The following is a 13,520-nucleotide window of genomic DNA, read 5'->3' on the forward strand; positions in this document are numbered from 1 at the left end:
GTAGCTCATCGAGGGCTTCTACCTTGATGCGCCCGCGTACGCACGCGCGCGCTCACACACACATACACATACACGTGGCGGAGTGGTTAGAGTTCTCACCTTCCACTACGGAAGTCCGGGTTCGAATCCCGACCAGGGCTGAAATCGTTTCATTATTGTTGCTCTGCGAGATGTTTCTCCAACTCTCGTGGGTGGGGAGTCGGGGGTGAGTGTGCGTGTAAAGTCACAGCATTACCCATAGGTCGGTCATATATACGAGCTCCGAGTTCTCCTCCGGGAGGGAAATAGCTGTCGATCACGAGTCCAACACTTGATCAAAGACCATGGTGGGAGACATGGTGACCATGGTGAATGGTGGATTACACACACACACACACACACACACACACACACACACACACACACACACACACACACACACACACACACACACACACGCACACACACGCACACACACACACACGTACATACGCATACACGTATACATACTGGGTTCTTCAGGCCATTTATGTACACCGTGGAAGATGTACTACCTCGTACGTGTCTGGAAGCTGAAGTTCTTTACGTATTCCGGTTATGTTGCCGCAGTCTTTCACGTAGACCATTTATACCCGGAACACCGATCCTGGAACTTCGTATGTATGTGTGTGTGTGTGTGTGTGCGTGTGTGTGTGTGTGTGTGTGTGTGTGTGTGTGTGTGTGTGTGTGTGTGTGTGTGTGTGTGTGTGTGTGCGTGTGTGTGTGTGTGTGTGTGTGTGCGCGCGCGCATGTACGCTCAGGTACGATTATGCCTCCATTTGACTGGCTGAGACAAGACTTCAAGAGCGTAGATTATGTTTTCTCTCTGTGTTGAAGAAATACTGATAGGTTCGGTGTAAGTCTATTTCCTGGCTCGGAGGAGTTGGTTCTATACGCGTGGGTCGATGTTCTCCTTCTTAGGGGGGCTTTCGTCCCTCCACCAGGTGCATGGGACCGCTTGTCCTTGACCAGTACAAAGACCATAAAGGGAGTAACTGTACCCGAGGTAGTCATCGACCCATGATGGTTAAGTGTTATCACACTGGGCTATTTTTCCTTCAACATTCTACCTCCAACCTCCATTTGAATAACTAGAATATGACTTCGTTTACAGAAGTTCTAGACTTCTTTAAGAATATTTCGTTAAATGTCAGCGTTTCTCAGTCAGGGTTCCCCGGAACCCGAAGGTTCTGCAAAAGGTCCCTAAGGGTTCCGCGAGAACAAGTGAGATAAGCTAATGGACTTTTGATTTTTTATTTAATTTCGTACGAGTATACGTAATATAATTCCACACGCACGGCATATTCTTGGTTATTGTGATAATGTTATACGGACATCATGCTATTTAACCTATAATTACGATGAAAATAAAATGAGAAAGATATGATCTATGTGTTATTGTTTTACGCAGGGGTTCCTTGAGACATGCAATTTGTTTTAAAGGTTACGCAAGGGGGAAAAGGTTGAGAAACGCTGGTATAGGTTTATAATCTCTTCGTTCATCATCCAGTTCTCCTAGATATGACGGAAAGATAATTTGATATTTGGATATTTGAAAATTCAAATATTGTAACCGAAGTCGTTTTTACTCGAACGAACTCTCAACGGTCGACGATGGTGAATCCCGTGGAAGCCCAGTGTGATAACTTCTTTAGTGATTATAGCCTACATGGGTCTGACCCCTAGAGCGACTTACCTCGTTCCGTCCACGACCTGAAGTTACGGTCTCCGGGTCTCTCTCTGTCCTCAAGTCCTCCATGTAACGCTACAGTTACACTAGTCAACGGAATGGTTGGACTCCAATGATTCATATGGATTTCGTCCAAGGTTGGAGGATTTGGTGAGTATAACCGTAGCTTTAAGCTACGGTTGTACCAATCAAATCCTCCAACCATGGACGAAATCCAATTGAATGATTGGAATCCAAACATTCCGTTGACTAGGAGGTGAAAGGATTTGGGGTGGGGAACGGGCTGGGGGTGGTGGGATTCACATCCAAAGGGAAGAAGATTTTTATTTGTTTAATTATTTATTTATTTATTTATTTATTTATTTAATACATTTACTTATTTTCTTTTTCTACAAAGAATGGATGTTGGAGAGGGGAGGCAAAGGTGATCAAATCCGTCGTGAAATAGATTTTTTAGTCCGTTTTTATTTATTTCTTCATTTCTTCATTTATTTATTTATTCATTTATCTGTTTACCTTTTATTTGACTATCTATTTGTATTTTTATTCAACATTACTAAGTAGCCTTTGCATAGAGTTGATCCTAACAAACAAGACTGTTTTATTAAATAGATGTAAATGCTAAAGCCTCAAATTTTGAGATTTATTTGATACATTCTGTGAGTCCAAGCTTCCCCCAGGAAGAATAAACGCACCAATCGTTAGCCAGAATCAAGTCTATAGTCCAGGTCAATCCCCACCCCCTCGACTCCACTCCACCCCTTCAGGCGCACGAAGTTGACTATTCCATAGTTGAACAGGATCTATAAAGCACCTCACTCACTCGCATGAAAGGGTTATTGGGCTGATCGAGACCCTCCTCCTCCTCGCCCTCCTTGTCCTCCTCCTTGTCCTCCTTGTCCTCCTCCTCGCCCTCCTTGTCCTCCTCCTCGCCCTCTTCGTCCTCCTCCTCGCCCTCCTTGTCCTCCTCCTCGCCCTCCTTGTCCTCATCCTTCCCGCCCTCGTCCTCCCCGCCCTCCTCGTCCTCCTCTTCCTCCTCCTCTTCCTCCTCGTCCTCCTACTCTTCCTCCTCGTACTTCTCCCTCTCGTCCTCCTCCTCCTCCTTCTCGTCCTCATCCTTCTCGTCCTCCTAATCCTTGTCCTCCTCCTCATCCTTGTCCTCCTCCTCATCCTTGTCCTCCTCCTCATCCTTGTCCTCATCCTCATCCTTGTCCTCCTCCTCGTTCCCCTCGTCCTCCTCTTCCTCCTCCTCGTCCTTATCACTCTTGTCCTACTCGTCCTTCTCGTCCTTATCCTTCTCGTCCTTCTCGTCCTTATCCTTCTCGTCCTCCTCCTCGCCCTCGTCCTACTCGTCCTTATCATCATCTTGCTCTTCCTCCTCATCCTCCTCTTCGCCCTCCTCGTCGTCTTCCTTATCCTCCCTTATCCTCCTCGTCCTCCTCGTCCTCCTCCTCTTCCTCTTCCTCTTCCACCTCCTCCTCTTCCTCCTCCTCCTCCTCTTCCTCCAGGCAGATTGTTGAAGCAAGTCGCGACCGGTAGCTCAAGCCGGTAGCTTGACTTAGTGATGGGGGCCATCGTATTAAATACGGGCAAACTGCTTATTATTCCCAAACCTGCCCGCCCATCCGCCCACCCGGCCGCCCGCGTCTCTCCCCCATTCCTAGTCCTCCACCCTACACTCGTGTTCCACCTCTTCCCACTTCTCGTATCTGTTCCGCACGATGCTCCCCATCTCCTCTTGATGCTGGTCTTATCTCCTTACCCTCTTCTTTCCTCGTTACTCTTCTTCTTACTCTCCCCTTACTGGTCCTCCTTTCCCCTCGTTCTTCCTCTTCTCCCCTCGTTGTTCTTCCTCCTCTCCCCTCGTTGCTCCTCCTCTCCCCTCGTTCTTCCTCCTCTCCCCTCGTTGTTCTTCCTCCTCTCCCCTCGTTGCTTCTCCTCTCCCCTCGTTGCTCCTCCTTTCCCCTCATTGATCCTCTCACCACGTTGATCTTCCTTTCCCCTCGTTGCTCCTCCTATCCCCTCATCACTCTTCCTCCTCTCTTCGATGGACCTTCTCTCCCCTCGTTGCTCCTCCTTTCCCCTCGTTGCTCCTCCTCTCCCCTCGCTAGACCTCCTCTCCCCTCGTTGCTCCTCCTTTCCCCTCGTTGCTCCTCCTTTCTCCTCGTTGCTCCTCCTTTCCCCTCGTTGCTCCTCCTTTCCCCTCGTTGCTCCTCCTTTCTCCTCGTTGCTCCTCCTTTCCCCTCGTTGCTCCTCCTTTGTCCTCGTTGCTCCTCCTCTCCCCTCGTTGTTCCTCCTCTCCCCTCGCTGTACCTCCTATCCCTTCATTGTGCCTCCTCTCCCCTCGTTACTCCTCCTCCTCCTCCCCTCGTTGCTCCTCCTCCCCTCGTTGCTCCTCCTCCTCCTCTCGGACAATATCGATTCGTCAGCGCAAAGCGGCCTAAGATCCACTACTTTATCCGTCGGCTCTGCCCAGTGGGAAGGGTCTCCCTTGACTGGATAGAAGCGTCTGACCGCAGCCAGACTAAGATAACTTTTTAACGTCAACAGAAGAGATTCTAGATTAGTTTAACTCTTTCTTTTGCGTAGTTGTAGGCGATAGGAATTAGGCTGATACCAGGATAGGCACTAGGTCGAATTGATAAAAGATCCTAACCCTTAAGTCTAGACCTAAATCTTCAAAATGGCGGAGATTTTACCTAAATCCCTGTTATGTCGGCGACCTAAATACTTATGTCTAAACCTAAATACTTGTGTCTAGATCTAAGTGCTTATGTCTAGACTTAAATGCTTATGTCTATGACCTAAATGCTTATGTCTAAGACACTCTAGACATGAGCATTTAGGTCGCCGACATAATAGGGATTTAGGTCAAATATCCACCATTTTGAAGATTTATGTCTAGACTTAAGGGTTAGGATCTTTTATCAATTTGGACCCTGCAGACAAACAAACAAAAATATAATAACTGTTAGATGTAAGGAAGCATTGCCTGGGTCTTATTGAAAAGAAACAAATTGGTACAAGACAGAAAAGGTTAAGAGGAGGAAGTGTCAAAGGATTACAAAGGCGGAGCATGCCGGCAGGAGACCTTTTGGTCCATAACTAGGTCGGATGTGGAAAAAAATATAATAAATAAATAAACAAAAATAATAATAATTTAATAAAAGTTATAATAATATAAATAATGATAAATGCATAGGTATAGGATGAAATGTCAGTTTGACGACATTAGGGTCTTGCATCAACTGAATGAAATGGCTAATTGGCAACAAGAGTAAATACAGGCATCAACGCTACGCAAAAGTTTATAGAACCGAGTTTAGTCTCGCATTCGCTGTCGTAGACCCAATCAACACAGTGACGAAATTAGTTGGTTTTGATTTGGATAAAGACAGGCGCTATCACACTGGGCTAATTTTCCTCCAACCTCCGATTAATCCGTGGTACCACCCACCTCCAGATTTTATTTCCGCCGTCAAATCACTATAGCAAACTATTTTGTTTTCTCAACAAAAATATATAGAATCTCATTTGATATGCTGGAGGAAAACTATCTTCATCCAGCACATTAAATTCTTTCCCGAAAAATGCGGGCTGCAAATCTGTTCTAATAGTTGAAGGAAAAATAGCTCGTGATAACGCCTTAAAGGGGCCGGACCCCGGCGTGAGGGAGGTACCGATAGACCGAGACCCCATTCAAGCTAGACTTCGCTCTCCCAGCTGCATAACATCACCTGTTCTTACGCACTCCATTAAAAACGTCACTGTTGATGGTTTATTTTCGTGACGGGGCCCCTCGATCTTTAACACGTCACATTTAATTAACCCATATATCCCTTTACCGAGTTTTATGTTATGTCTGCGGCCAGGTCTCTTGGCTACTGTCGCCAGACGAGTGTCGTGTGCCAACACTGCCACCCTGCAGACGCTCGAGGTGCCAGCAGCGTATCTGGCGCCGGCGTCGTCGTCGTCGTCGCCCGCGAACGCACGGAAGCCCGTCCGTCTGGGCATCGAGCGGCGCCACAAAAACCCGGCGCCAGCTGGCGACGATGTGTGATACGGTGGTTGTGATTTCCGGTGACGACGGAACAATGAGGGTTGCTGACTTGCACGTCCGCGTACACGCGCGATACGCAAATACACACGTACACACACACACACACACACACACACACACACACACACACACACACACACACACACACACACACACGTACACATGCACACACGTACACATACACACACGTACACATACACAAATGTACACATACACACACGTGCACACATACGCGCGCACACATGCACACACACACACACACACACACACACACACACACACACACACACACACACACACACACACACACACACACACACACACACACACACACACACACACACACACAAGGTCAGCCATCACCGGCAGATCCAGCAGGGGGGACATTTCTTCAAACATTCATACAATTCTGGCCTAAGTAATTATTGGGTTGTGGGTGGACGCGGCAGGAGACTGTGGGCGTGGTTTAGGAGGGTGGGCGTGGCAGAGGCGTCGCGGAAGGCGTGCGGGAGGGGCGTGCTGAGGTCCTTGGCGCTGAGAAGGGGAAAGTTGTCATTAGCCGCAATTATTTCTTGAGTAAACGACCCGTCGTCCTCTCAATGGGAAATTGTCTCCTTTGTATACCACGCATGCGTCGGTTTAATTTGCCCTGTGTGTGTGTGTGTGTGTGTGTGTGTGTGTGTGTGTGTGTGTGTGTGTGTGTGTGTGTGTGTGTGTGTGTGTGTGTGTGTGTGTGTCTGTGTGTGTGTGTCTGTGTGTGTGTGTGTGTGTGTGTGTGTGTGTGTGTGTCTGTGTGTGTGTGTGTGTGTGTGTGTGTGTGTGTGTGTGTGTCTGTGTCTGTGTGTGTCTCTGTCTGTGTGTGTCTCTGTCTGTGTGTCTCTGTATGTTCTTATCGGAGCTGCCTAGTGTAGGCCTTATGGTCTTTTGCAGTCTCCTTTATTTCTTATGTTCTTATGTTCTTATTTTTGTGTCTATGTATCTGTCTGTCTGTGTGCCCGTATTTGTCTGTGTGATTCACCATCATGGTCTTGTATCACATGTTGGACTCGTGTGTGTGTGTGTGTGTGTGTGTGTGTGTGTGTGTGTGTGTGTGTGTGTGTGTGTGTGTGTGTGTGTGTGTGTGTGTGTGTGTGTGTGTGTGTGTGTGTGCGTGCGTGCGTGCGTGCGCGTGCGTGTTTTTCTGTTTGTATCTGTGTGTCTGTCTGCCTGTGTGTGTGTGTGTGTGTGTGTGTGTGTGTGTGTGTGTGTGTGTGTGTGTGTGTTGTGTGTATGCGTGTGTGTGCGTGCGTGCGCGTGCGTGTTTTTCTGTTTGTATCTGTGTGTCTGTCTGCCTGTGTGTGTGTGTGTGTGTGTGTGTGTGTGTGTGTGTGTGTGTGTGTGTGTGTGTGTGTGTGTGTGTGTGTGTGTGTGTGTGTGAGTGATTCACCATGGTCTTGGATCACGTGTTGGATTCGTGTGTGTGTGTGTGTGTGTGTGTGTGTGTGTGTGTGTGTGTGTGTGTGTGTGTGTGTGTGTGTGTGTATATGTGTGTGTTCGTGCGTTTGTATGCGTGCGTAAACTAGTGCGAGTGTGTTAGTGAGTGTGCTAGTTAATGAGTGAAAGGGTGAAAGTGTAAGTATGTACATAATAGCATTCTGAGGAACTATTTTTGTCACAGTATAAAAGGGATTTTTGTATTTATGTGTAATGTATGAGAATGAAAGACTAAATGCAAGATTTGTATGCATTGTATATAGCAATTATGAAGAATGTCAAAATGAATGTGTGTGTGTGTGTGTGTGTGTGTGTGTGTGTGTGTGTGTGTGTGTGTGTGTGTGTGTGTGTGTGTGTGTGTGTGTGCGTGCGTATGTGCCTGTGCAAGTGTATGTGAAAGTTTTTCTAACTTATGGGCAATTATTTGTAATTGTGTTCTATTTAACAGTGTTCCCAATTCTCAGGGTTTTTTTTTTCGTCTTTTTGTATTTACGAATCGGTGGAGGAAATTTTGAGAAGTCCCACGCTCGACCTGATGGAAAATGTACATTTACTAAAAGGAGATGGTTTGAAGTCTTCAAAAATAAAGAAATTACAATTGTTATATATGGAGCTGCCATCTTCGTAAGAGTCCTGGAAAATACTTCACCCTAAGACTGATCATTTGAACCCAGAGAATATTTTGTAAAAAAAAAAAAAAAAAAAAAAAAAAAAAAAAAATCGAAAGGACGAAGACCAGATTTTTTTGTTTTTCTTTGGGTATCTGACTTTTTTTTCCTCTGAGGCTGATCATTTGGGCCCCCAAAAAAATTGTAAAAAGGAAAAAAAAAAAGGACAAAGATCAGATTTTTGGCTTTCCTTTGAGTATCTGCCCGATGTTCTTCCTGATTTTTTAATTTTCTTGTTTACATTTTCCCTTAAATTTGGTCGTCTTTATCTTGTTACATCTGGATTTTTATTTTGTCTTATATCATGGATTTTCTTGTAGTGAGCGCTGAAACTATTGGTTGCTTTAACAGGAAATTAGATAACTTTGAGTGGAGATGATAGATGGTAATGGACATGGAACTACCTAGTTTAGGCAGTAACCTTTCTTCCTTATGTTCTTAATCATAGAGCAAAAATCCACGAGGCACTAGAAACAGAGAGAGAGAGAGAGAGAGAGAGAGAGAGAAATGGTCAACGTAGACTGAACGACAAACAATATAGATTTATGAATTACCTCGCGAGCGAATATTTTAGAAAAAGAATCCCCCCCCCACCACCACCTCATTTTGAAACCTGCCTTGACAAAGACTCACAAAGGTGCGATGGTCGATGCTGTTCATTACCCTTTGTTGCCCTTTGTCAGATACGGCAGACACCTCCAGATGGACCCGAAGAGTGGAAAGGCGCTTTGCCTTTTGTGTACCCAGAAGTTGTGCCCTTCTTGCTCCCAGGACCTCCTCCTCCTCCTCCTCTTCCTCCTCCTCTTCCTCCTCCTCCTCCTCCTCCTCCTCTTCCTCCTCTTCCTCCTCATCCTCCTCTTCCTCCTCTTCCTCCTCATCCTCCTCTTCCTCCTCTTCCTCCTCATCCTCCTCATCCTCCTCTTCCTCCTCTTCCTCCTCCTCCTCCTCATCATCATCCTCTCCTCCTCCTCCTCTTTCTGCTTCTCCTTCTCCTCTTTCTGCTTCTCCTTCTCCTCCTCCTCATCCTCTTTCTGCTTCTCCTCCTCCTCCTTCCCCTCGTGCTCCTTCTCGTCCTCCTCCTCCTCCTCCTCCCACTCCTCCTCCTCCTCCTCCTCTTCCTCCTCCTCCTCCTCCTCCTCCTCCTCCTCCTCCTCCTCCTCCTCCTCCTCCTCCCAACCCGTGTCACATTGACGGTCACTGTTACGGGGTCATGCCCCACCGTAACGGTCATCTCACCCGTTACGGTTCGACTCCGATGTTACGGTCTTTTTCTAACGTTACTGTTTTGATTTGATGTAACGAGTGAACTGGTTACACCATACACAGAACTATTTGATGTCCTGTCACATTCCCTCTGTGATATTCCGACGTCGTTTCTTTGTGACGTCGTTACTTTGCGGCGTCGTGCCTTTGCGACGTCGTGCCTTTGCGACGTCGTGCCTTTGCGACGTCGTGCCTTTGCGACGTCATGCCTTTGCGACTTTGAGCATTCTGAGCCTTTGCGACGTCGTATCTTTGCGATATCGTACCTTTGTGATTTCATTCTTTTACGACGTGGTGCCTTTGCGACGTCGTTTCTTTGTGACGTCATACCTTTGCGACAATGTGAGGGTACGACTTCGAGCACTATGCTCTTTGTGCTTGTGACCTTGCATGACCCCGCATGACCCCGCCTCCCCGGTCTCTTGTTCTACGTATACTGACAATGTCTTCCTCTCCCGCAGGTCAACGCCCAACCTGGACGATGCGGACGGCAACGACCTGGTGCTGACGAAGAAGTGTTCCATGTATTCCTACCTGCAGGCGTCCTCGGCACAAGGCACCTCCTCCTCTTCCGGAAACAGTACGACTCGCATGGGCGGGCGGTACTGGGACGCGGCGGCCATGGGCGCGGATGACACGCCCGACCGTGAGGACTACGCCCATCACCTAAGGTCCTCCTCGTACCAGCTCCTCCACTCCATGCAACCTTCCGTTCTCAGTTCGGGATCGGCGGGGTCCTACCACAGCAGACAGCACTCCAACGCCTCGAACTACAGTGAACCGGACGACCTGAGCCCCAGAGTCGACCTCTCGCCCCACGGGCACCACCATGGCCTCGACCGGGTCAGGTTCTTCTCCTACAGCAACCTCGGCGGGTCTCACAAATACCCGAACTCGTGGAACGTCTCCGAACCCGACTTGAGCACAGCTCCTCCTCCGTACTCTCCGCCAGGCCCCGCGTTCCAACAGATCCCATGCCCTCCGTCCCCTCCTCCCCCTCCACTACCCCCGGTGTCGTCGTCCTCCTCGAACGGTTCCCCTTCTTCGTCTTCGTCTTCGGCGCCTCCGCCGCCCCCTCCTCCAGCGAGGTTGTCACCCTCCAACAGCAGTTCGGTGTGCACGCGGCACCCGTCCTCGCCTCCGCCACCCCCGGTCCGCGACGCCTCTAGTCTCAAGTACATCAAGTACGGGTCCGGACACGAGAAGTACCCTTCTTGGCCCGTACCCGCGGGGTCAGCCAGTCAGATCATGCCCGGCAGCGGAGCCGCTCCTATCAACGACGCCAACGTGTCGGGCCTGCCCGATCCGCCGGGCCTGGCTCCTGCACCACAGGGCTCCCACCGCTCCAAGTCGTGGACGGAGCAGTCGGAGTACCCGAAGGAGAAGGCCGGAGGCTACACTCGTCCTTACATGAAGAAGCAGTTCAACCCCCGAATCCAGAAGCAGCTCCGAACGGTCATGGAGCGCTGCGAGAAGATCACCCCAGACGTCTTCGAGTCCCACTTGACCGACGACCTCTTCGGGAGTTCGAGCTACTCGCTTATGGACGGTTACTACGGCCAGCCGACGTCTTACTACCCACCCTACGACCGAGACGGCCTCCGGCTGGGGGACAAGGACTACAACATCCCCTCTCCCCCGGAGCGTGACGTCAACATGGGCGAGGCATCCCTAGGGCAAGTCACTCCTGCACAGCTGGAGGAGTTCGCCCGAAGGTACGAGTATGGCTATGGTGACGTCACGGCGACAACGCCCCTCATCGACCAACTCCGTCGAGACCCGGTGATGTGGGATGGTGGTGGAGGCGGCGGAGGCGGCGGCGGCGGCGGCAGTGGAGGAGTAGGCAGCAGCGGCGGGAGCGTCACCTCCGAGAGGGACTCCTGCCGGGGGGAGAGCGAGAGCGTGGCAGACTCCGCCAGATACAGCAACGGGAGAGAAAGCGTCACGACAGTAGTCACGAACTCGTCCTCGGCCTCCTCCTCGGAGACCCTCAAGTGGCATGGATCCCTCTCGGACATCTCGATCATGTCGGGGACCTCCAGGGACATGCGGGCCGACCACAACGTGGCCCACAGTGCGCGCGTGCAAGCGCCTCAGCGCCACAACAGTGAATCGGTACTTTATTATGGATCTGAAGTCCGGGGCAAGCCTCCCCCAGGTAAGGGATCTCACGACCACAGGGGCTACCGAGACTCCGTCAGGAGCTCCAGGGGGGACTCCGACTCCAGCTTGCACAGGTCTTCCAGGGATGGTAAATGGAACCGGGAGGTCGAAAGAAACAACGAGGTGAACAATCTGAAAAAGTTCCCGTCGTACTCATACACGCAGCCGCTGTCTCAGATCACCGAAGCCCCGGGGGCTGAACAGCGGGAGACGTTGCATTCCCCTGGGAACAAGGTGCAGCATTCCCCAGGGAGTAAGACTCCCCACTCCCCAGGGAAGGCGCCACGGAGTCCCTCGGTCGACTTCAGCAAACCGCCCTCTGTGGCCGAGAGAATCCACGAACTGGAAAGACAGTCAAGGGCAACTACCGGCCATGAACTCGAGAGGCAGTCGAGGGCTACCTCTAGCCTCGAAGCCCTGAGAGTCTCTCGAGAGCCAAGCGAGACCAGAGACGCGAGGCGCGCGTGGGACGAGGCTAACAGGGACCCGCGCGAGGCTAAACACAGCAGGAGCTCCAACCGGGACCTTCGGGAGCACAGCGAGTCGTCGTCGTCGTCCTCGCGGGAGACGAGACCGAGCGTAAGCAATGACATTCGAGACACTTTGGACCCGAGGGATGCTTCCGTCTGCCCAGAACGGGAGAAGAGGAAAGACTCTTGGAGTGATGTCCTCAACTGCGCCGGCGGAGGCGCTGCCAAGGACCGCGACCTCCGCCTTGATCTCGTGTGTATGGAGCAGCGCTGTGAGGATACTGGTACTCTCCGTTCTCCAACTTCGGCGACAGCTACAGCTGGAAACTCACGCTCTCCCACAAGGAAAGAATACGGTCACGAGACCTTCCAGAACCTTCTGAATTCGTACACAACTGATGTCGAACGCATCGAGCGCCTGGACCGAATGGACCCCACACGGAGCTCCTCGATGTCTTACTCGTACTTAGACCCCGAGAAGAAGTGTAAGGTGTCTGACGCGACGTTAAAAAGCATCCAAAAGCAGGCAGTCATGTCCTATTACGAGCGTCATACCGGAAAGAACGTGGCAGGAGCATCGTCATCCTCAAGTAACGACTTGAGCTGCGCAGGAAGTCAGAGCAGTCTGAATTCGTCCTTATCGAGCCAAGACTCCTGCCAGGGAAAATGGTCCGGCGGAGGCGCCGCCAGGGCCGACCGATCAGGTCTGGCCGGTAAAGGCGTGGCGCGCTTAGGACGTGTTCCTGAAGGCGAGAAGGACGGACACCCGTCTCGACCTCCACGGAGGCGTTCGGTCAGTCGGGACTCCGTCAGTGACAACGGAGAAAGCGCTGATGTTCTTAGAGGCCTTTCCCCTAGCCATTCCAGGGGCGGATCTCAACGCTCATCCGTCGCTTCGGATTCTGTGCCGCCCAAGGCGGACCTCCAACTACCACTCAAATTACAGCAACATGAGGTAAGTACGATTTGTTCGATTTCAAGTGGACTTTCTTATCATAGATTAAGGTAATATTTGTATGGTGTTTTATGGTGTATTCTCAAAGCTCGCAAAAACTGTGAAGATGAGTCACAATATCACACGTGTTTTTCATATTTCTTTCTGTAGAAGAGTTGTAAAGGTAACTAGCAGCCTCAATGGACAGACGTACGAAAATGGGTTGATGCCCAGAATTCTTTCCTTGGGTTTAGTCTTCCATTTCGGTCATAATGTTTTGGATTATGTAATGACAAAAACAAAATTAGTTTGGTAGCCTTAACTTGGAAAAGAATTGTCAATGAATCGATGGAGGTGGATAAACGCCGCGAAATAGCATAGCCGTACTTTCCCTTCTTGGCAAGCTCCCAGGCAGATCCTAAATAAATATTTACTTCATGTCCCCACGTCTAGGACATAAGACCCTTAGGAAAGGGAACTCTTCAGTCTTCAGATCGCTGGCCAATGACCTAGGCTAACTATCCACAGATGAGGCATCCAGAAATAGAGGGGCATCCCCGCCACTTTTACTGCTTTTGAGTTGAGCACAGGAATATATATAGAGGAGGCTTACGGTTCCCATGATCCTTTGCTTTAACTCGAAGTGGCGAAGATGCCCCTTTGTTTCTGGACACCTCATCACGAGGGTCTGCAGGCCAGGGGGATGAACGCAGGTCTCGGTAGTCGAGTCGTGTGGAAACTAAAAAATAAAAGTATTGAAGTAGTCGAGCGAAAGGAGGTA

General features: G+C 50.0%; 1 protein-coding gene across 3 annotated transcripts in view; it reads left to right on the forward strand.

Moving 5' to 3' along the window:
• The window catches only part of Shrm (shroom), a 1,346,254-nt gene that overhangs the window by 1,108,680 nt on the left and 224,054 nt on the right, over positions 1 to 13,520 (forward strand). For all 3 annotated transcript variants that reach the window (XM_076173405.1, XM_076173404.1, XM_076173406.1), the window contains one exon: positions 9,634 to 12,760. In XM_076173405.1, the coding sequence (XP_076029520.1) occupies positions 9,634 to 12,760 (3,127 nt within the window). The remainder of the gene's footprint in view (positions 1 to 9,633; positions 12,761 to 13,520) is intronic.

The sequence above is a fragment of the Oratosquilla oratoria genome, chromosome 34 (assembly GCF_046742065.1).
Source record: "Oratosquilla oratoria isolate Oo_2021 chromosome 34, ASM4674206v1, whole genome shotgun sequence".
In the NCBI taxonomy this organism is placed as follows: domain Eukaryota; kingdom Metazoa; phylum Arthropoda; class Malacostraca; order Stomatopoda; family Squillidae; genus Oratosquilla; species Oratosquilla oratoria.